Source organism: Chiroxiphia lanceolata, chromosome 10 (genome assembly GCF_009829145.1).
Source record: "Chiroxiphia lanceolata isolate bChiLan1 chromosome 10, bChiLan1.pri, whole genome shotgun sequence".
In the NCBI taxonomy this organism is placed as follows: Eukaryota; Metazoa; Chordata; class Aves; order Passeriformes; family Pipridae; genus Chiroxiphia; species Chiroxiphia lanceolata.
In genome coordinates, this window is record NC_045646.1 from 1,293,262 (window position 1) to 1,317,738 (window position 24,477).

The 24,477-nt window shown below is 48.0% G+C and overlaps 1 protein-coding gene across 3 annotated transcripts in view; it reads right to left on the reverse strand.

Moving 5' to 3' along the window:
* The window catches only part of VEPH1 (ventricular zone expressed PH domain containing 1), a 61,325-nt gene that overhangs the window by 11,886 nt on the left and 24,962 nt on the right, over positions 1–24,477 (reverse strand). For all 3 annotated transcript variants that reach the window (XM_032698201.1, XM_032698199.1, XM_032698200.1), the window contains 6 exons: positions 24,056–24,265; positions 18,821–19,041; positions 13,920–14,129; positions 12,563–12,951; positions 2,992–3,131; positions 972–1,106 (listed from right to left, as the gene is read on the reverse strand). In XM_032698201.1, the coding sequence (XP_032554092.1) occupies positions 972–1,106; positions 2,992–3,131; positions 12,563–12,951; positions 13,920–14,129; positions 18,821–19,041; positions 24,056–24,265 (1,305 nt within the window). The remainder of the gene's footprint in view (positions 1–971; positions 1,107–2,991; positions 3,132–12,562; positions 12,952–13,919; positions 14,130–18,820; positions 19,042–24,055; positions 24,266–24,477) is intronic.

Genomic DNA, 24,477 nt, shown 5'->3' on the forward strand with positions numbered 1-24,477 from the left:
GCCCAACAACTGCCATGAAATCTTCCCTAAGCTCTTTATTCACCCCAAGCTCCTTCACACTCCACCAGCTCCGACTTCTGATGAGCAGATCTCGGCACAGGCTCAAGTTAAGCCAGTGTTGAGCAGCAAAGCTGTTCTAATGCCTCTGGATGAGTCAGGCTGGGATTTCAACAGCAGCTAAAATACTCAGCACAAGCTCCACTGTGTCTAAGTAAAACTGGCCCCAAAACTGGTCTCACATGTGGGGGTCTCCCACTCCTCTGACAAGCCACAGCACGAGTTCCCACTTCAGCACAACGTTATCCTGGGGGTTCAGAAGGTGTTTCTAACAAACCCCCTGGTTTTAAATCAGCCACAGCCTTGATAATTTAATCTTATTCCGTGAGACATCTCCATGCCCACAATATTCCGAGAGAGAGTATTTTAAAATCACGTTTGACAAGTCGTTTCATCCTGTTGAGCTGGATGGAGACGCTCAGGAATAAATAGATATTTGTTTTACAATCCTCCAGCTGCCTTTTCCAAGAAGTCTGATTAATAGCTTTGGAATAGCACTCGCTGAAATCCTGGAGACAGTAAACAGCTTTGAGCAAGTAATCTTTTAAACTGAGGGGGGCAAGGAATGGCACACGTGCAGACCATCATTTCCATAGAATCCAAGTCCCTTTTTAACCAGGTGAACTTCCCAGGGGCTGCCCAACACCCCACAGCAGCAGCTAATCTGAATCTTGAGGTGAAAGCTGTGAGCAGAAAAAACCCCATGGTCAGCATCCCTAATTTTCGTCATTTTGGGAGCAATTCACGTGGAGAACAAGCCTGGAGACCTTTCAAATCTCAGCACAAAACACCCCTGGGGACCCTCTGTGAGCAAAGACTCGCTGTAGTTACTGTAAAGGTCTTTGTACAACCATTCCAAAATGCAGGGTAAAGTCCTTTTACTATTTTTATTTGTGAGAAAAATAAAGTCTCACCTTTTGGTGGGGGAGTGTCGACTGGATCATGGCAGTTTCAAAGCTGTGCGTCCCCTTGAGCTGCGTCTTCTCCCACAGGGCCTTGAGGATTTGCACGGAATTGCTCTGTATGGACAAGGGTTCTGCAAACAAGCTCTGGAAAGATGGTGAAAACAGGATTTCAGGCATTTTTTGCTTGACCATTAACAAAGAACATCTTGGCCTTGCCATGAGAGTAACCAGGGGTTGGTTCAGCTCGGGGTACGGAATTCTGAGGGATCAGTAGACACACAATTAGATACACCCTCAAATATTCCATTTCCTCTGGGGCTTTTTAAATTGGTTGTGTGTTTCATGTCTTTGAGGTCTGTGGCTCACCAAGGATTATCTCCCAGCCACTACTGCACAACTTGCATGTCATTTTTGCCTTGAAATGCTCATCTCTCACCACCTGAGCAGCACTGGCCTCCAGGGCCCAGGGATCTCGGGGATGTGCATCTCTTTGGGAAGATGTGGCATTTACCAGGCAGTGGGAAGAGATGCTTCACTCCACTCCAGGTTTGTGTATGTTTGTTTGGACCTCCTTCAGCTCTCGGTCCTTGTGCAGGGAGGAGTAACAGGGCAATGTTTGTGCCTGCACTGGACAGACAGTGGATGAAATGCGAGAGGAAAACCCCCCCGAACATGCTCAGCGCAGGATACAGGGGTTTTCAGCCCCTGGCCATTCACAGAACAAGATGAAACCTTGTTGAGTTGGGTGCTCTCCCCTCCAAAGCTCCCTCTGTCAAAGGACACAACCTTTTACACCTGGAATTATTCTCATAATTGAACACCACTGAGTTCTTCAGTTCTAAACTGCCCTCAAAGTCCCTGCTACGAGAACACTGTGGCTGAGAGAGCGAAACGTTTCTGCCTCTAGTGTGTCTACTACGTGAGCTTGGAATTGAAAAATGCATTTGCAGGCAGGAGCCAAGTTAAGAGCTCACGAATAAACCTGATTTTCCACCCTACAACTATTTGATTTCACAATCTGAGCAACATCCTTTGAACGGAGGGTTCCTGGATGGACGTTCTGTCTCCTCTTTCTAAGCAACCCCATCAAGCCTAATCCTACTGTCCTGCACTAATAATTTCCCAATTTCCATCCAAGGGTTTCGAAACACGATGTAAGTCTTCACTAATATTTTTCAAATTAACTGACCAGCGTTTTCGAAAAGCATTTTTTGTGCTTATTTCTAGGAATACACGCAGGGCAGAGCCACCAGGGCTGTTAAATTCACAGCATCCCTTGCTGTGGATGTGTTACATTTTGGATCAATCCTGGGTGTTTCCAAGGCTGAATTAGGGTGGGATGAACTGGATGAACAGCTCTATGTAGGTTAAAAACCTGAGCCTTATTTTTAACTCAAAACCCACCTGTTTCACCTTGAAGTGGGATTGTAGGGATTTCTCTTACAGTTTAATACTATTTGTAACCTATTAGGAAATCCCACACATGTCCAAATATTGGACTGTACTTGGAAAGAGTATTAAACACGAGAAAATCACTTCAGAGGAGGTAGAACAGTGCTGATCAGATTTACAAATCCTGCTCCCTCAAAATATCCCCAAAATATCCACTAAAATATCCCAGTGGGTTCTGCACCTCCAACCTCCTCCTGCAGCCTGGGGGTTGGTTGTGCTGCCCTGAAAATCCACTGCCACGCTCCTGGATGCTTGCAAGGCACCTGGGACTTGCTGGAAGTTTTGCCTGAATGAGGACAATGTGGTTTGGTCCCACTTTTTCATCCCCAGGCTTTGCAGTCTCCCCAGCCAGTTTGAACTTGGGGTATTAATAGAAATACAAAAGCTCATAAAGTGCAAAATCACTTTAGCCCAGCAGAATGACTTTCTGAGGCATCACGAGGGTCACAAATTAGAAGTGTATTCAGTGAATAGTATTAGTGAATTAGAAGTGTATTCAATGAGATTAATGCCTAAATATTTTTTCCAAGTGCAACAGGGACGCCCCAGAGGTGCCACTGGTTTGTGTCCCACGCACCTGCTGGAAGAGGAACATGATGTGGATCCACAGGGAAGGCTGATGGCTCACCAGGGTGAAGCTGGACTTGCTGTACAAGCAGTAGTGGCCCTTCAGGGGACAGCTGAAGAACAGCTTTGCTACACAGCTTCTGACAGTGTCTGGGGAGAAACATGAAGCACATTAAAATCACCCACAGAAATGAGAGAAACCAAAGTGCCCCTTCCCAGGGCAGGTGTGGCCACGCAGTGTGTGGGCAGACAGCTCCACTTTGGGGCTCACTCCTTGGCTCTGCTGTGTCTGCACCCCCAAAGCAGGAGAGAAATTCGGTCTAATGGGGCTTCTTTGTTACCTTCAACAGTGGCATCGTTTTATAGCCCCTGTGAACGGGAACAAGCAGATATCCAAGGGAAAAAGGCACGGAAAAGAAAAGGGGGAGATCCTTAGGTGATGACCTGGATGCCAACGCAGGAGAGAGCTGCAGGCTCAGCACACGTGTGGGGGGATGGACTGGGAAGGGGTCACAGAGCCAGGACTGTCCCGCAGCCCCCCCAGGGTGAGTCACCCCCAGGGCCAGCTGGGCAGGGGCTGACTCATGGTCTCATGCTGCCCTGGTGAGTCACTGTGAGGGGAAGGTGGAGGAATAAAGTGCTCTGAGAAAATCTCCTAACTGGAAAAATGAGCTGTGACTTTTCAGCAAATGTGGCTGACGAGAGGCAGTTTCTGCTGACGAGGGGAGTCAGCAGCAAGGGAGGCTGAGAGCACAGGGCAGCCTGGCTGTCCAGCCACAGACCAGCTTGGAACGCTTGGTTTCAACATTTTCATCTAACCAAGATGTGAAAGCACGGGAAAGAAATGAAATAAATGCAGTATTTCACATGAAATCACGACATATGAGGAATGAGTTTACCAGAGGCACAAAGGGATGGGTCGCCAGAACAAAGCATCAGTGCTCAAATTGTCACTGAAAATGCAGAAAATTCAAAACTAGGGTGTTGGAATCTGCCAAAAATGCTACAGAGAGGCCAGATGGCTGGGAGAAAAACCAACCTGGGAGGCTCCAACCTCTGGTAACAACTAAGAAAAGGTGCCCAGTGCCAGGTGGGACTGGAAATCACAGAATCCCAGAATGGTTTGGGTTGGGAGGGACCTGAAAGCTCATCCAGTCCCACCCCCTGCCATGGGCAGGGACACCTTCCACTGTCCCAGGTTACTCCAAGCCTCGTCCAACCTGACCTTGGATACTCCCAGGGATGGGGCAGCCACAGCTTCTCTGGGCAACAAGGGGGTGAAGGAGGTTCCTAAATACCACAGAACAAAAAATGACAAAGATGTGTGGAAAGACACAAACCCTTAAGAAATTGCTTAGCAAGACTTTGTGGATGACACTGAGAAAGGTTCTGAGGCTGAGAACATGTGCCAAAATCAACATCAGCTCCAGCACCGGAGCCGAGGTTGGCTGAGCAGGAAGCTCCTGGAAAAAAGCAGCCTTGATTTGTCAATACCAAGGGCAAAAAGCCTCCAGCCCAGACAATCTGCAAACCTCTGCCATGACAGGGGCTGTTACCCACGGCTGTTCCTGCTGCTGGATGTGCTGAGTGTGTGGCAATGTCTGAGAACGAGCCCAAGTTGCGATGGGTGTTTTTCAACCGTCTGCAGTGAACTACCAGTTTCAACACACAAGAGCTGATCTCAGTTACCCCAGTGTCAGCAGAGTCACAGAATCGTGGAATGAGCTGGGTGGGAAGGAACCTTAAAGACCATCCTATTCCACTCCCCTCCTCTGGGCAGGGACGCTTTCCACTGTCCCAGGTTGATCCAAGCCCCATCCAGCCTGGCCTTGGACACTTCCGGGGGTGAGAAGGAAAAAGGTGCTTTTAAAATCACTGCAGTGTTTACAAATTGCTTGTAACTCAGTGTAATGTGCAGCTTAAGATACATTTTGGGCTTTCCTAAAACACAGGTGCATAACTGGGCTCAGTTCTAGGTAAGCTGTGGTTCACACTTCTCCCAGTCCATCATGGCAAGTTATATAAACACTATGATCAAACATCCACCTTGAGTATCCTCGTGGATTTCAGAGATAAGGCAGAAATAATTCAGCATAAAAAGGCCTATTCACAACAAACCAAAACATTGTTGGTAGGAAGAACAAAACTAAATCACTTGCAGCCTTGAGTTAGCAAAAAAACAAGCAAACAAACAAACAATCCCAGGCTGGGAAGGTGGAGACAACTCAGTTTCCTGAATCCCTCTGTAATTCCATTACATGTAACTGCACACCCTAAATTCACCTGGTAAGGAAAGATTAATTGGGTCCCAGGAAACTTTCAGGATATCAGTAAGATATAACACACAGAGTTCTGTCACCAGAACCTCCTTGCTCTGCAACTGCTCCCCCAGCACAAGGCACGTCCTGGCGAGTGCTGGTGATCCAGTGGTGACTAAAGGTCCTTTTGATGTGATTTAAAGCAATGAAATCCAAATTATGGTCAAGATGGATCACCAGCTCTTTAAAATAAACGGTCAGAAGCATGTAAGGGAGAGAGGAAGGAAAAATTAGCTGACTTCCCCAAGGGCATTAAGCCTATTATGTTGGTCACATTTAAGCTACACTTTTACAGGCTTTAGAACCAGTTTTGTACTTTAAAAACTCCTGTCAATTCTAAATCCTGAAAGCGAATTTGAAGGAGGGTTTTTATGCCAGCCTCTGTTTCCCTGAGTAACCTGTCCCATCTGACCTGAATTAGGATTTGTGGAAACACCCTTTATTTCATCCCCTGGCTCTGTGACTGGAACAGCACTTCTGCACTGCAGGGCTCAGAGAGGGGGAGGCTGAGGAAAAGGGAATGACAAAATCCCGGAGACAGACTCGTCTCGTGGCTGTTTTGGGTGTGAGCTCTGGAGCTGGATGACAGAAACGGTGGCAATCCCTGGCACCTGTCAATGCACCAGAACATACTGATGGGGAGGAAAGGGGGTCCCAGCTTGTGACCCCCACCCAGGTGGAAAGGAGCCCAGGCTGGACCTCCCCTGTCTCAGCCAAGGAGCTCTGTGCAGGGTGGGTTTATGGGGTGAGAAGTCTGTGTGAGTGGCTGAGATCTCATTTGGACTCAGCAAAGGAGAGGAGTTCATGGCTCTGCTTCATCTCAGCAGCACCAAAGCCAAACCTCTGGCTCAGGGTCTGGGTAACACTGAGCAGGCACAACAAGGGCCTGTTTTATCCAGTTACTTGGAATTATCCCTATGGATGAGCAGCTCAGAGCAAACCTCAGCCAAGGCATTGGAGGGCTCTGGGCATCCCTGCACTCCAGCAGCTTCTCATCTCACATCCCTCAGGCACTGGACCTGCTGCACCCCCATCCTGCTCCCCTGCCCCGCTGGCAGCACCAGCTGGGGACGCTTGGGAACACCTTTTCCATGAAGTGCAAGTCCATAGGATCATAGAATGGTTTGGGTTGGAAGGATCTCAAAGCCCACCCAGTCCCACCCCCTGCCATGGGCAGGGACACCTTCCACTAGCCCAGGTTGCTCCAAGCCCTGTCCAACCTGGCCTTGGACACTCCCAGGGATGGGGCAGCCACAGCTTCTCTGGGCAGCCTGTGCCAGGACCTCTCCACCTTCTGAGTAAAGAATTCCTTCCCAGTATCCCATCTGTCCCTGCCTCTGGCAGTTTGAAACCACTGCCCCTTGTCTGTCACTATCTGCCAAGTTCTCCTCCTTCCTCAGCCTGGCTGGGCTTGACTTGGAAGGAGAGTCCAGGTAACACAGGAGAAGGATTCTAGAACATGAAGAACACGTGAACACCAACACAAGACACAAACCCACCCCACACAGGCACCAAATGCCCAGATGGCTGGTCAAGATCCCAAGGAAATGTTCCTCAGTCAAGAAACATTCCCACCTCTTGGCAAGTCTCTGAATTCTAGCAAGAGAATAAGCAACAACTTGTTTTTCCTACAGGAAACAAGAGAATATATGTTGCAATTTTAAAGTTCACAACTAAGTAGTTGTGCCTGGGGAAAAAAAGAACAAAATAAAACCAGAAGAACGTCAGTAGAGCTGTTAATTGTTGCTTATTCCAGCTCCACACGCTGTGCTGAACCAGGAGGGTACAGAGTCACTGGTTCTGGGAACAATCAATGCATTATTTGATTTGCATTGGTAATCCTTCACTGTTAAATAAAATCTGTTAATAGGAGGAGAAGTATGCTCATAAATTTCCTAAATAGAATCAAACCCACACATAAACATGGAACCAATAAGAAATGGATACGACTTTTTAAATTTTGGTTTTAAGCTTTTTCAGCTTCCTCAGTTTCCTTTGCCTGATCTCTTTGGTTTGGGTTACAAAAAGTATGCAAACAATAAATACATTTATAGGAGAAAAGGGTAATTTTTAGAGCAGGCAGCTTCAAGAAGTGCTGATTTATACTGTTTTTACCACTGCTAGCTTTGTGTGCATGCCTTAACTCAGTCCAACAGATTTCACCTCCAGTAAGCTACACAAAAATCCAGGGAGAAGGCAGGGCTGGGATGGGACAGGTACAACAATGCACTCAACACACAGAGCCCAAACTCTGTCAAATCCAGAAGCTCTGAAGTCATGGAGTCACAGACTGGTTTGGGTTGGAAGGGCCCTTGAAACCCATCCCATCCCATCCCATCCCATCCCATCCCATCCCATCCCATCCCATCCCATCCCATCCCATCCCATCCCATCCCATCCCATCCCATCCCATCCCACACCCTGCCACAGGCAGGGACACTTTCCATATGCCAGGTTGCTCCAAGCCCCATCAAAGTCCAAGTGCTCCTGTTTATGTCCCCGCCCACCAGGAGTCTCCCAGGCAAAGCCCATGTGGAGAGCAGCCTGTTCCAAGTGCTGCTTCCAGGGCAGGAGTGACACACCCAGGGTCTGTCACCACATGTGTGGGGGCAGCAGGTTCAGAGCTGTCCCCGTTCCCGTTACGCTCCCTGGGGAGCTTCCCTGTCTGATGAGGACCACCGTGAGCACGGGGGCCATCCCGAGGGTCAGCACACGTTCCCACTGCCTGCCCTCCCGGATGGGATGCCTTTGGAACACCAGCCCTACAGAACTCAGTGCCAGCTCCTATTTGCTGTGGCCCAACGGCCCCAGCACCGCTCTCTGGGAACGCTCTCCTGAGCCTGCACAGCTCTGTGATCCCACTGAAGGACCAGAGGCCCATCTGTTCCAAATCAACGCTGGGCTCATGGAATGCTGGAATTCCTCAGGCCGGTGCAGGGTGAGCACTGCAGGGGAGCAATGAGCCTTTCCATCCACACCGTCATATGGTCCCGATTACCTCCCGGTACCCCATAAAACATAATAACTACCAGATTTAGGGCCAGCACGCTGCAACCTGTTTCCCCTGCTGCCTCCTCCTCTTTCAGCATTCTGTCATTAATCCCATGAAATGTTTGCTGGATATTTTTCCTCCCGAATGGCACCGAGGAGCCAGCAGTGACTTACTGCTGGAAAAAGGCTCTAATACTTTTCACTGGAGCACGTTGTGTTTGAACCTGGCTGCAGTGACCGAGGGCGGAATGATTCCACGATCTCCCTGGGCTCTATCCTTTCAAAAGGAGGCTGGGCAGGCTGGAGATGGCAAATCCCTCAGCATCCTCAACACACAGATATGATCAGGTGCTTCCTTCCAACAGCGCACTCGACACTCAGAGCTCTGGGCTGTTGGCATTAATGAGGGTGGTTTTATGCAAATTAGTCAAAAACCAACCAGAACTACAGTGGAAAACATTTCCCTCATTATAAGCAAACCCAGCAGCTGTCCAGACCTGTGTCTGGGAATCATCTGAAAGCAGCCCCTCCCAATGGCAGGATGCACATGGCCATGGATCTGATCCACCATCCCGGTGCATCTGGGAAACAAGAGCAGGTCAAAAGTCCTCTGACCTGCAGGGGGCCAAGGTGAGAGCCAGCAAGGCTGGGGCAGGTGGGGGCTGCAGCTGCTCCAGAGCCCTGTGCTGCCTGCAGGGTAATGGGGGCCACACCAGGTAAAACTGGGAGGACTCAGCTCCCACCTGGATGTTCTACCCCTCCCCAAACCAACACTGGCAGCTCTTAACACCAGTAATCACAGAAACATCAGAGAACCACAGAATGGTTTGGGTTGGAGGCACCCTAAAGGTCACCCAGTCCCACCCTGCCATGGGCAGGGACACCTTCCACCAGCCCAGGTTGCTCCAAGCCCTGTCCAACCTGGCCTTGGACACTTCCAGGGATGGGGCAGCCACAGCTTCTCTGGGCAACCTGTGCCAGGGCCTCCCCACCCTCAGACCAGGTAATAACAACACCTGATACAGGGATTCTATCTTGCACCAAAGCCTTTCAAAGCAACTTCAATCAGCAGCCCCACCTCCCCAGAAGGGTTTGGGAGACATGGAAAAACAGGAGGGCTGAAGGACCTGTTGGAGAGCACCGAATAAAACCAGTGGGGAAACCAGGGGAGCTTGGTCTCAACCACAGGGACCCCAGTCCCACTGAGGCAGCAGAAATCCCACCCAGTGCTCACTGAACAGCAATAACCAACCTTGGGAGCACTCAGGAATTTCCTGAGGCACGGCCTGGGCCTCTGGAATATGCAAAATCCTGGGGGTACCGATAAGATATGGGATCACAAACCATCTGGAAAAATATGGGCTGATGAAAACTATTTGCTTAACTCCATGAAAGCTGAAGGGTATGACAAATATGGTGGGTTTTTTCCCTTTTTTTTTGAGGAAAAGATCCCGAGGATTAAGGGGATTAAAGTGACGAACATGATGTAAAAGAATTCCTCAAACTGCTGAAGGTATGGCAGAGATGTGGATCTGGACACAGTGCTTCAAACTAAGCAGGGACTGACCCAAACCATCAGCCCCAAGCTGAAACAAGCTCAAATAAATGGACTTTTGTGGGTTTGGGTTCCTTCTTTCTGCCCCAGCTCAAATCCCCTCTCTGACTGCAGTGTTATCCCAAAAAATTCACTTATACACGTGAGTCTGGGGAGCTGTTGGAGCTTCTCTGCTCTTTGAAACCCCCTCAACTTGGCCATTTTCTTAGGGCAGGACCTTCTGGCCAACAGCCCAGTCCTAACCATGCTCCTGCTGTAGGATCATCACCCCATTCACACCCTGCCTCTGCCCAAAGCACATCCAGCCAAAAATAGCAAATTTTAAATGAGATAACAGAGCTGACATGGCAATTTTTCAATGTCTTTATGAGACATCTTTAAAGTGTCACAGACAGTTCACGGATCCACCCTGACAGTTCTTCACCTGCCTCCCTTCAGAGCTGTAAAATCCAACACTTCAGCTGATATTACATCAACTGGGACGTATCATATAAATCCAACAAGCTTGTAAGTCAACAAGGAGACTGAAAATCACAGCCTGCAAAGCACAAATGTTCTGTGAGGGTTAAGACCTGCACAGCAAATACCTGACTCGATTGTAAAAAAGCCAATTTGCAAATCACAGACAATTTTGCAGAGCAGAGGAGCCTATTTTGTGTGTTTTGAATTTGTTTCTGACAACTTCAGAGCTTGTTCTCCAGCACCTGCACCAGGGCAGACAGTGAGCCACCCTCAGTTAATGCTCTGCCATTCGAGACACTGCAAATCTCCATCAGCCCTCTCTTTTCCAGACTGAGGAGTCTCCAGTTTTCTTTACATGGAGGTCTCTGATTTTCTCCTTTATCCTCCAAATTCAGGCTCCAATTAATGCAGACAACAACAGACCAGTTTGGGTGGGAAGAGACCTTGAAGACCACCCAGTTCTAAGCCCCTGCCATGGGCAGGGACACCCTCCACTGTCTCATTAGTGCCCAGACCTGACAGGGTTCCTACATGAGAATTCTGGATACACTCCAAGGCCCCCAGGCCTCTGTCCTGCCCAGCACAGGATCCTTTGGAGATGCCACCCAGTCTGGGTGCTGAGCAATGAGGAACTCACCCCATTCCCAGACAGTCTGCCCCAGCCACCACCAATCACCAGAAATGTGAGCAGGGGGTGGAATTCTGGTTAAGGGAACAGAACTTGGCCCATCATCCCTTAGGAATTCTTACAACTGATGTGAACACTCTGCTGAGCTCCAGGAGCTGCCCCTTGAAGGGCCAGGAAAGGCCTGACTGAGGAAAGGCTGCGTGGGGAACGTGCACTGCCCTTCTTTGCTCGCCACAGGGCTATTTCCTTGCAACACACTTTGCCACTATTCCTTCAAATACTCTGTTTCATGAGGGATTGCTCAGCAGTTCTTATCTCTTCACATTTGTCACGTCTTGCATATCAAATTTCCAGCTCAGATTCCTCCACGACCAACAGAAAATTAGCCAACTGGGTATATGAATATTTTCTAATTATTTTTTTTCCCCAAACATCTTATTGAAAAGTAAACCACACATCTGAATGGGCCTTGTTAGAGTTTAGGAATCACTGAAGTCCAAGAACTGCAAGTTTTTGGAGTGGTTAATGCAATATCTGGAATATTACCCAAGCTGTCCCCCGTGCACTGAGCCAGGCTGCATTTCTCCAGCAGATTTAGAATGAGTCACATAAATCTCCTGCTCTGCACATGTGTCCCTACTCAAAGAATTTTCCTAAGAATGCTAGTTGAGGATTTTCAGGAAATTACAATAGTTTGAATGAATTTAGAAACAGTCCCATGTTTGGGATGTATCATAGTAGGCACTGCAGAAAGGAAGCTGCGTAATACATTTAAAATATTCAATATATGGTATTTGATTAATGCAGGGTCATAACACTCAGCCCCTCAAAAGGCAGGCTGTTCACTCTCATGTTTTCACTACCATTTTATGGAAAAATAAATTATCATAATTCTACCAAATAACTATTTCAATCACTAAACCTGGAATTTAAGATATTTAGGAAACTCTCCAGAAGCATAAGCTTTCAAAATATATATAATTATATCCTTTTTGTGAGTGGAAACTGCTTTTCTACTTCTTGACTACTGAAAAAGAAATAAATATTTTATCAACTTAAGTTGCTATTTGTTGGAGTTGAAGTTGTGTTGTATTAGAAGATGATGTTTTAAGGGACTGAACATTAATTTAACTTGTGGAATCAGATACTGCTTGGAATCAACCCTTGAAGGTTGGGCTGTAAATAGCTCAGGGCCACCAGTGAGTGGTTGGATGCACAGAAATTCAGGCTAAAGGGGATAAGCAGGAGGATCCCAACCTAACCCAACCCAAAGTACCCCCTTCAAAGAGGAGGAGCACCACAGACCCATCTCACCCACCTCCCCCACAGCCTCACAAAACCTCCCTCTCCTTTGCAAACAAACACCTGCCCCTGGTGAAGGCAGCAAACCCAAAACAGCCCCGGGGACGTGGGAGATGGGATCCCACTCAACCCAACCTCCAGGAATCTCATCCTGCTGTGCCTTCCAGGAGTTGTGTGTCTGGGCTGGAGTGTTGTTTCATAAAACTAATGTTCCTCCCTGTCCACGAGGCCTGTGCTAGAGTCTTTGCTGCCTGTTGCTCGAACCCTGAGAGGAATCTCAGTGGAGTGTTAAAGTCTTGGAATGGGAAAGGCTCATCCCGCTTACCTTCGATCACACACTGGTCAGGGATGGGAATTTTCCTCCCCATCTCCGTCACATATTCCTTCACTTTACCCAGGTTTCCCTTCAAGTGCAGGTAGAGCTTATCCTGGTATTCCACAGGTGCTGCCTCTGCACTTCCTTCCACGGCCTTTTCTTGAGTGGATTCTGCCAAATCTGCTGATTCCGGGTAATCGACGCTTTGGTGTGACAGCAAGGAATTTCCCAGTGGCATCGCCTCGGGATCCACCCCAAAGGGCAGTTTCTCGTTGTCCTGGCTGATGTAGATCTCAGTGAAGGAGATTCCAGCAGGGACCTCCCCGCTCTCCTCATCCTGCCCCCCCTCCGAGCTCGGCCCCTTGGTGCGCAGGGCGTGCAGGGCGAGGCTCTTGGACCTGCAAGGGGGCAAGGAAAGGACAAAGGGTTTGGAACAGAGGCGGGGCACCAAACCCACCCCTGGCCCTGCTCTGCCCCTGTGCACCTCCCTCAAAGAGCCCAGCCTGGAGCTCACTCAGCCAGAGGCAAAGATCTGCTGGGGAATAAGCATTTCAAGAGCCAAGCTCAAGCCACAGCTTTAATAAGCAAAGGAAGCAAAACAAAATCCATATATCCCAACATCTGCATTCCATGGGTTCTCTAGCAGAGGGAACCTCTCTGCAAGGGTCTTATAACCCCAGGAGTGGTGTGTCTGCCTGATTGATCACACCACAAAAATGCCATCCAGCAGCACTTCTCTGGTGCAGGGCTCAGCCTGCAGCTCATCCTGCCCTGGGATGGAGGGAAGAGTTGGGGGGGTAGAAGTGACTCAAAGGGCAAATCCTGGAGCAGGAAGAGCAGAGCTCTGTGGGAAGCTGCTGTGCAGAGGCAGCCTACGGGCACACTGGGTGCACATTGTGTCCTTTGATGTGCACTGTTAGTAACAACACCCCAAAAAAGGTCTCTGCACCCTCCTTTCTCTGATTTCTCTGTGCAGTTATTGTCCAATCCCTTGTGCTGTTTTAGGGCACAGAAGAGATTAAATGGGTTGCCCAGAGAAGCTGGGGCTGCCCCTGGATCCCTGGAAGTGTCCAAGGCCAGGTTGGACAGGGCTTGGAGCAACCTGGGCTAGTGGAAGGTGTCCCTGCCCATGGCAGGGGGTGGGATGAAATGGGCTTTAAGGTCCCTTCCAACCCAAACCATTCCATGATTCCATGATTAAGAAATATTTCACCCAGACTTTGAACTCGTGGATATGAGACTTGGCTAAAATTAGGCTGATGATGCCCATAGGGATCTGCAAATGGACCAAATCCTTAGTGTTTGGATAAAGTTTATGGCAAAGCTGATATCCACGAACCCCCTGACACATTTTACAGAGCCATACCTGTTAAATCTCATATCCTTCCTTTCTTCTTTGGAAACCTGGCCCAGGCTGTATCTCCTCACTGAGCCAGGAGTGCTGTTGTCAACATTTATTTTCTCTTCAAAAGCCTGGATTTTGACTTGAAGCTTTTCATCTTCTTCATTTCCATCCACAACAGATTTTAAGTCCTCCAGTGGTACAGGAGGTTCTGTTTCAGTGTCCTTTTCCACCCTAAGGAAGCAGAGATCAGAGATTTAACCCTGGCCCACTGTTCACAGTGATGCTGATGCTGCTTTTCTGCCTGTGACCTGTATCGTGGATCTGGTAAAATAAGTATGTTTTAGCAGAGATTCCCTTAGATCATTTTCAGGAACATCTTCTAGATGAATGTCTCTGATGGATCAGAAACACTGAACATCTCTGACAACCCTGGATTAGAAACTCCATGTGCTGTATCTGCATAAGCAAATCACAACTCCTCCTGATTGTCCATTGGAGAAAGTTTTTCATCTGAACTCAAACCATCCTCCCAAGCTTGCTAAACACTGACTTATTACATAATTTTCACAAAGCAAAAGTCAAGCAGTTTTCAGAGTTTTTAGAACTCTGTGGTTTTAAATGTTTGACCAAAGTACATGAAGTTCTTACCAAATTATTGCACTCTGAGTAAGAAAAATGTAATTTAAAAGTCAGCAGAAACAGGCTCAGGAAAAGTTCTAAGCAATGTCACTGTAGTTCAGGAGGGAGAAAATGAAGAGTTAAAATGAACAGGACAAGTAGTTTTGTTTTAAATTTGTTATGTCAGTCTTAAAATCCCAAAATTAAGGATTCTTGGAATGGTTTGGGTTGGAAGGGACCTTAAAGCCCATCCAGTGCCACCCCTGCCATGGGCAGGGACACCTTCCACTAGCCCAGAGTGCTCTAAGCCCTTGGACACTTCCAGGGATCCAGGAGCAGCCACAGCTTCTCTGGGCAACCTGTGCCAGGGCCCCCTCACCCTCTAACTAGAGGAATTTTAGAGAACTAAGGGGTCCTGGACAGTATTTACTTTTTAAACTCTACCCACAGCTTTAAACAAAGTTTGTTTTGTTTCTGATCATTTCTTTGTTTGGTTTTCTCTTTTATTTTTTTTTTTTTTGGTATGTTTCCTGATGAACAAACATCTGAATAGCTAAATCTGTAAAATCTGGATATATAAAACCACAAATGAGAGTTTTAACACAGCACTTCCAAAGCAGCAGAGTCTCGACAAGTCACGCTCACAGTCAGGGGGCCCATTAAAAACTCCCCAAACTGCAAATTACCAATTGTACAAAGCATGTTTTTAAAGAAACAACCAGAAATACTGCAGCACAAAATGCACTTTTTCATTTGTTTTGATAAAGGCAGCTCAGGATATTTCTCAGGGGAGCTGGCGAGTTTTGTCTTGTTTTTAATTTAAGCAAGATCTCGTAATATATTAACACCGAGGAGCACTTTAAAAATATTCTTCTGTAATAAAGAACCTTGATATGACCTTTGCTAACAAATCTTTCTGGGGATGTAGGACAAGATTTAATTTATGGGGAAGCTGTCACTCCAACAGGACTCTCAACACTGCTCCCATTGTGGGAGCTGAGCACTAAGGAAAAGGTCTGTTCCATATGGAAATACATGGAAAGCCTCTGCTCACAGAGAGGGGATTGATGGACTGGGAGGGGGTTGTGAATGACAGACCCAAACCAGGAAGCCTTGATGAAGTTTGGAAATAAAAATGGTAGTTTAGAACAGCACCTCTCTTTGTCCAGTGTTCTCCCGTTGGGCTCCGATGGCTTTGGGAAGGGAATACAAGGAAATACTTCTCCTAAAGGATCATGGAATTGTTAAGGCTGGAAAAGACCTCAGAGAAACATGTTAATGAATCCTACTTTCCACATATGGAGCAGAAAGAAGTCACTCCTCAGGGTGTGGAGGGTGCAGTTCTCACTGCCTGGTGCTCCTCAAGCCGCCACCTGGTTTTTGACTCTGTTGGTGCCCAGGATTTCGGAGCAGGGAAGCAGGAGGGATCCCAAGGGACCATCCCTGGGGACCATCTGCTCTCACGTGTGCCAGCTCTGCACTCCCACCAATCCCTGGGGAACCCACGAGCACCAGCCCCAAGCAGGATGTTTGAGGGGGGGCCTGGCAGCCCTTCCTGCTGGGCCCCCTCCCAGCCCCTGCAAAACAAACCATTGTCTGAAATCTTGGCAGGAGGCTTTGGGGACACTGCTGAGGCTGCTGAGCAGGATCAGTTTACACCCAAGCTCAGCCTGTTTTTGAGATGCACGAGCTTGTGGAGGAGCCACAATGACCTGCCCTGAGAAATGGCACCAGGCTGCTCATCACTTCAGGCTTTGAGAGTCCGTGTGCAGAGGGAGCCCAGTGCACAGGTCACCAGCTCAAGGGTGGTACATGAGTATGAAGGATAGGAAGGACATTTCTCCAGACCATTATCAGCATCAGAAATCGAGTTTTAGGGAGAAACAGCATCACAAACAGAGATTGCTAAAAATACACTCGAGGTGTATTTTAACCAAGCCCTGGTTGCTGCCAGGGCTTCACCTCTGAGGGGATGGAGGCAGCAAGAATGGGTTCAGTGTGGGTCCTTGTGGTTTGCCACTGGACAGACATAATCACTGATCACTTCCTCAGGCAGGACAGAGGCTTGAAGAAGGCAAGTGGTGGAGAAAAGATCATGGAATGATCAGATTGGTTTGGGTCGGAAAGACATTAAAGCCCATTTCATCCCACCCCCTGCCATGGGCAGGGACACCTTCCACTAGCCCAGGTTGCTCCAAGCCCTGTCCAACCTGGCCTTGGACACTTCCAGGGATGGGGCAGCCACAGCTTCTCTGGGCACCCTGTGCCAGGGCCTCCCCACCCTCTGAGTAAAGCACTTCTTCCTTGTATCTAACCTAAATCTCTCCTCTTTCAGTTTAAAAGGTAATTCCATGCAGCTACGACACTGAGATGGGCAGCACTGGTGGAGCCAGTTGTGCTCAGTTCTTACCCAGATCCAGGGCTTGGAAGTGTCTCCAAATTTCCTTCCTTGCCTCTTTTTAATTGACTACACTCCACTCCTAGGCTGGATAAGTCCATTAAAACTCTATATGTTCTTAAAAAGCACCTCTGAGGCTGAATAACTTGCAATTTTGTGACAGTAAGGGGCACCAGAGCATGGCCTGGTTTTAATTACGCTCTGCACTCCCTGCATGTAAAATTCCCTGGGTCAAACAACCCCGAGCCAATCATGGCTCCAAAGGAATCGGCTTCCTCTTATGTAAACACCCGAGTTTTGGGAGGAATGGTTATAATCCAGCCACACATTTTAAAACCCTATTTCCCCTTCACAGCACAAATACTCTGGATTGCTGCTCCCTATAAACATCTGAGTTCAGTGGCTGCAGCAGCTCCAGAGCTGGGAGGGCATTTCCATGCCAATGTCTGGATCAGTCCCACTCACCAAGGACAAGTCAGAGCAAACTCAGCTTAAATCAGCAGAGAACTCTCATTTTAGCCTTGTCTAACTGAGCTGATCCTTTGCTCCACACAGGCCTGAAACGTAAAACCAAAGAGCTAAAAACTGTAACTGTGAAAAATCGGGGTTTTGCTGTGATCTCTCCCAGCCAACACAAGGAGCCAGGGGCACAGAGGGCTGGGGAGGGAATAACATTTAAAATCAATAAATAAGTAAATAAAATCAGGGAGCAGATGGAGAATAAAAAAAAAAATCATCTGTAACCACACTCATGGAGATGATGAAGCTTCTTCTCCTTGGCAAAGCAAGTCCTTAACAAAGGGGATTTTAGAGAGAAACAGGGAAACACAGCAAGGTTTTAATGAAAACCTTCTCTTGTTTTTAAGTGGTTTTTTTTTTTTTAATCAGCTCTACAGATAAGTGTTAAGCACAGAAGATAATAAGGAGTAGGAATATGGGAATATTTTAACAAATAAAGTAATTTTTCAGCCATAAATTGAGGTACCATGATGGGTTGTATAAATTATTACTGTGCCTCAATCCCTGTCCTACTCCTCTGCAGTTCCCAGAATACATGACATCCCTCTGGTCCCTTCACCAAGTGACATCTGGCTGCCTCTTTTTTCCAGTAAACTTGGCTGGTTTGGAACAAGTGTGTTGCTTCATGCTCACTCTGTTATCTCCACTTGGCTTTGGCATTATCTCCAAGGATATTTTTCATAAACGAGTGCCGAGGGCTCAGTTCCATGGAGGGCTTTCCCACCAGGTGAAGTTTGGACATTTCTCACAGCCCTGCAGTAAAGGGAGGGACTCTCTCCTGGTTCCTTTTTCATTTTTAACTCTCTCCAGGACACCAATTACTTGTTTCTCCAATGACCTCAGTGTTTTGGCTCCAGCACTCCCAGCCTGGCTCCAAGGCTGTCCTTCATGGTTATGGCTTTTCTGACATCTGGGTTACATTTTTCCACAGAATCACTATTCCTTTGTGCCCTCGTGACCTATGTCAGCATACACAACTCTAATTATGAGTCCCTCACTAATTAAAAGTGACTACCACCATGTATTTAAATAACACTTATATTCTCACCCTGAGGAACCCCACAACACTCCCAACCCTTCAGCCTTAGGATACACACTCAGAAGCAGCTGAATGAGTAGAACATCTCTTTGTAGATGCCTGAGAAATTTTTTCCAGCCTGTTCTTAGGCAAACCTTTCCCAGGGAGTTGAGCCAGTTGTTCTTCTCATCACCCTCAGTGGGTATTTTCTAGAAAAACTCAATGCTAATTGTGTGGGCTGACTTCCCTGATCGATTTTTGACTGTGCTTATCCAAGATCTGGCTTTTTTCATGGCAATTCAAACAGATTTAATATGAATTTATGCTGCCTCACACAGCCCTGGAGGGGCTTTCTCACACAAACACTACCTGGCTCCTGGTGTGCTGTCAGCCTCGAGCTGCCGGACGAGGAGCTTGGCTATGGCAGTGAAGCTGTTGCTCATGCGATAAATATCCCTGCTCTGGGGGCCCAGGATGCTCGAGAAGGTGTCGGTGAGGCTCTTAATTTCCAGCAGCAGAATATGGTGAAATGAGTGCTCCATGTTGGCCAGCTGGTTCACCAAGTACAGCAGGCAGGTCCTGGCTCTCTCCTGGGCAACACGAGGAGATAAGAACAGTTTTAAACACATTAATTCAGTGTTTGCTTGTGCAGGGAGGTTTGTGTGGTGCTGCCTGAGTCACTGTCCCTGGGGAAGAGTGGCTGCCCCACAATAACCAACTGTGCCTCAAACACAGTTTATTTGTGTGTGCTGCTACGTGACTTTTGTTCCTCTTGGTATTACCTAACCCAGCCTAACTCAGTACATCTTGTCTCCTCCTCAGACCTCGAGCCAGAGTCCCTAAAGCCCCTTTGAAGGGCCCTACATTCTTCTAGTTGGTAGGTCAGCCTGGCTCAGGGCTCAGGGCACCAGCAGCACTGAGTTCCCCTTTCATCTGTGCTGAGCCTGGCTCAGCTACTTCAATGAATCACAGAATGGTTTGGGTTGGGAGGGACCTCACAGCCCACCCAGTGCCACCCCCTGCCATGGGCAGGGACACCTTCCACTGGACCAGGTTGCTCCAAACCCCATCCAACCTGGTCTTGAAAAGAGAAAGGCACAGAAACAGAGTGTAGGGAGGTGAAGCTGTGGCTGCCCCATCCCTGGAAGTGTCAAGCGTGGATGAGCTGTAAGGTCCCTTCCAACCCAAACCAGCCTGGGATTTTATGATTTTCTGGACTCCTTTCTGGGCCTGTTGGGTGCTGCTGACATTCAGCAGTGTCACCCCAGGGTCTGTTGTCACCAGTGCTGCCCACAGTGAACGGGGCTCCTCCAGCACAGGGGGGCAGAGCAGTGAGGGGCAGGAGCTGGGGTCCTGTCAGCATCTCCTCTCCCTACTGGTGAGAGGTCAAAGGATCTCATAAATCACAGGGGTTCTCTCCTTCCACAGCATTTAGTTTAGGAGCAAGACTCAGATTAGAGCCGTGACTGACAGCACAACAAAGAGAAGTTTAAATTGAGATTTCATTCTAAGATGTGCTCACATGCTGCCTGGCACGGGCTGTCAGTCACTGCCAATGCCCTGGAGTCTGACGTGCCCTCTGCAGCCAGAATGTCCCCACCCAATTCTTCAGGGCAATGTGCTTTCCCCAGTTTATCAGCAGAGATCACATCCCCCGCAAATTAGGATTAAAGGGGGCTTGTTTCAGATCATAACATTAAACATGTAAATATTTTCTAGCAGAGACACTCTATCATCTCTGCCTGGTGAGGACACACAGCTCCAGTGCCAGCTGTTTCTGTGTGTACGTGTCCAAATTCACATCCTAAACCAGATGCTTAAAGGTGAAAATCACGGAATGGTTTGGGCTGGAAGGGACCTTAAAGCTCATCTTGTTCCACCCCCTGCCATGGGCAGGGACACCTTCCACAGACCAGGTTGCTCCAAGTGCCACCCAACACCTCCAGGGATAGGGAACATCCAGCTTGACCTTGAGCACCTCCAGATCAGGGCCCCCCTGTTTTGTTATAGTTGTTCTAAGTACATTAAGTTCCACAGCCCTAAAAATACCTAAAAAGCAGCGAAAAAACCAGCAATTAACTCAGGAACTCACACCAGATCCTCCACTGGGTAGCCAGGTATGGCTTTGCTCAGGGAAACCCGGGATAAATGGGAAAAGAGCATCGGACAAACTGCTTCCCTTCAGCCAGGGGGGGAAGGTCCAGCTACACCTCGGGCTGGGCTGATGTGACTGAAGGAGCTTTTTCCTCAGTGGCTTGAAAGAGGTTGACTTTTATTTGAAAGACAACCCTCCCCCCAAGAAATAAACACAGGCTCAATTAACATTTAAAACACATTTTTTGTTTCCTAAACAAACTGTGCAGCAGACAAACTGGAGGAGCAGTTTTTGACCATTTTCCTGTCACTTTGATCCAGCTGGAGTGTCTCCAGCCTTGCTGAAATGCTGCTACTCGCCTGGAGTGAGGTAAAAGAACAATAAACTCTGAGTAACATAATATGTAACTGTTATACAAAACAAAATTACAGCAAAATAGCTCAACATGAAAGCAGTCATTATCCCTGCCCCAATTCTTATCCAAAATTCTTCAAAAAGCCTATTTGGATGTACAGAGCCCGTTGTGATTTTAACAGTGCTTATTTGATGTATTCATGTGTTTTTTCATAAGCAGCCCTTGCATTTTATGGCATTACATCTGCCAGAAGGTGAAGATCTAAAATACGAGCGATGAGGTGTGGCAAAGTGTTGTGCTTTAGCTTAAAATCAGGCTCAGGAGACTACAAAAAGAGATCACAAGGCTTTCAGAAGTTGGTTAAAACTCTCAATTGGTTCAAAACATACAGTTAATGGGAGAAAAAATACATTAAAATGTCCAATTGCCCTCTGCCCCAAGATGGTCTTTTGCTTTGCACAAATTCATGGTTAAGGGACAAGTTCTGATTTCAGCTTCACCCCTGAGACTGTCACTGACATCAGCAGAAGTGGGGGGTGTAAACAAGGGGCAACCTTTAGAATAAAGGGATCTCTCTTCAGCCAGAGCTCTCATCTCTCCGGGGGTCCCTCGGCACTGCCAAGGTGGACAGAGCGGCTCGGGGGCAGCACGAGAGGTTGTTTTTGGGAGCCAGCAGAAAGGATCTGCTGCTCACACCCACGAGCCATACCACAGAGGGCCAAGCCTCGATCCTTGCCACCTCTCTTCTTCCCCAAGCAGACCTTCCAGTGAAGTGAAATATCAGCAAATAAAATTCCAGCACTGCCATCGCTGTTCCCTTCCTCGCTTGTTTGGCTTGGCCGGGAAGGAGATGCCGAGTCACGCCTCAGAACGAGCAGCATTCCTGTGGCACAGCCCCGGGACAGGGAAGGGGAGAGGGGCAGGAGTGAGCACGGAGGGTTTCAGGAAGGCACTGGTACGGGGGGCTGAGACACGAGAGCAGCAGCAGCACTTGTGTGTGCAGGGACCGCTCTGCTGCTCCCCCTGAGCGGGACAAACGAAGCGCAGCAGTGACTGAGCTTTGCAGTGACGCTGGAGATCAGAGTACCCTTTTAATTCATTCTCACTGCTCCACGGGAGCCTCTAAGATCTGCCCAGCTTTTATGATGCCAGATGTGGTTGTGCTTCTCTGCTGGCAGGCTGGCTGCCTGCCCTCTGGCTGCAGCGCCAGAGATCCATGGCACTGGTTTTCCTTTCAGTCACAGAATCACAGAATGGTTTGGGCTGGAAGGGACCTTAAAGATCATCCCATTCCACCCTCTGCCATGGGCAGGGACACCTTCCTTGGACAGGGTTGCTCCAAGCCCTGTCCAACCTGGCCTTGACAAAGAATCATCTCCTCTTAAAGAAGCAAGAAATGCCTCCAAGGTTGATTCCTGAGGACAGGTGAGACCACAGAATCATCAGATCCCCCAGGCTGGAAGAGATATCCAACTCCATTGAGGGATGGAGTGGGAAGAGCTTTAAAGTCCTTTCCAACTCAAACCACTCTAGGATTTTATGATGTTCCATAATTCAGAAATATCCATGACTTCTATCTTTTCAGGAAGCAAAACAAGAGAGGAGCCATTTGCCCCCTGTTGGAATATTCCCCTCTGCCACCCTTTGCCTGCTGCTTTTCTCCATGTCTTCAAGTCCCAAGTGCAAGGTCCCCTGGGTGTCCCTGCACACACAGGACAAGGTGCCATTCCCCTGGACATGTGGCACTGGAATTGCAGCCTGCTGCTGAGTCAGGAGCTCCCTACAAAAGTAAGACCCAGGACACAGTGCCAGCTACTCAACACTTACTACAGATGAATTACTCACTGAGGCTGTGTAGCTACGTGTACCCACACAAACCAGCAGATTAAAAATATAAGGAGAAAAGATTCTTCAAATCATGTCTTCGTAAACTTCACCTCAGGCTACAATTTCCAACAATATATGAAATACAACCTGGCCAGTGGGTTCCCTGCTTATTCTTGGGATTGGTATAAAACAATAACAACAACAAAAGGCAAAATAAATAAACTCAGCCCCTTTGAAGTAACAAACACGGTAGAAATGGAGCCTCAGAGACACTCAGATGGGAAGAGCTGGTTCAACACACTAAAACACAGAATTAAATCCCTCAGTTCTGATCCCAGCTGTGCTCAGCTCAGGCTTAGCTGCTTATAAACTATAAATATTAAATGCAGAATTGAACATGGTCACCTGCAGCTCTTGTAAAAGTCAGACTTGCTGGGGGGATGGAGGTAAACAAGGAGACAACAACAAGCTATATTTGGCTCCCAGTCTTCCATAGGATTTTGGCTTCTCCCCCCCACAACAGAAATGAGATTTACAAAGCCAAACCAAATCTGGTTTTGATTCTTACCAGATAAATTTAATTTTAAATGAACATAAAGCTCAAGATCAGTAGAAACAGCAAGGGTAGTGTCTCCCTGTGCTGCACCCACAGTGATCAGACCCCCATGGCCTGGCCAATACACACCCAAAGTGAGATCCAAAGGGGGAAGGATGGGGTTTATGGCAACGAGGGAAGAGGTTGTGACATCCCTGTGTACCAGTTGAGCTGTGGCACAGGCACAGAGCCAGCCACCAACTCCCAGCCCCAGGATTTAAGGGAATGGCTTTGATAAGGGGCCAAAAGAAACTGTTTTCTCTGGGGACAAAGGTTTCCCTGGGGATTCTCCACCACTGATGAGGCCACAGTGTTGTCTGTGACTAAACACCTTCTCACAAAGGCCTGGAGGGACAGGACACAGGGAATGGCTTCAGACTGACAGAGAGTAGGATTAGATGGGATATTGGGAAGGAATTCTTGGTTGTGAGGGTGGGGAGGCCCTGGCACAGGTTGCCCAGAGAAGCTGTGGCTGCCCCTGGATCCCTGGATCCAACCCAGGCCAGGTTGGACGGGGCTTGGAGCAACCTGGGCTAGTGGGAGGTGTCCCTACCCATGGTAGGGGTGGGACTGGATGGGCTTTGAGGTCCCTTCCAACCCAAACCATTCCATGATTCTGTGCCCTGGTAGGGCAGTCTGGCTACTTGTGAAAAAAGACATATTTAGATGTATCACTTTACACAGGATTCAGAAAAAAGCAACCCCCAAACCAACCTTTGTTTCCAAACTCACCTCATCAATGTGCCCAACAGCTCCAAAGATCTTTGCTGTTTGCCCAATCAGACCTGGAAAACTCTCCCCAACCTCCTTCAGCGTCGGCAGAAAAGGGGCCAAGGCTGTTGGTTCGTAGCTGGATATTTCTATGAGGATGTTTAGAATCAAGTCACTGTGGTTGGGGTCCCTCAAATGCCCAAATAAAAAGGGTAAACACTCTGTCAGCACCTATTAAAAAATCAGACAGAAACAAACTGAATATATATATTTTTAATTGGGAACACAAATAACCAAGAGAGATGTAACCAGAGTGATAAAAATAAACCACTAGACTTTGATTTAATAAAATAGTTTTCCACCCTTGCTGACCTTTGCACAGGGGTCAACCCAAGTTCAGCTCAACATATGGAATAAGGGTAAGTTTTAGCCTTGAAATATGA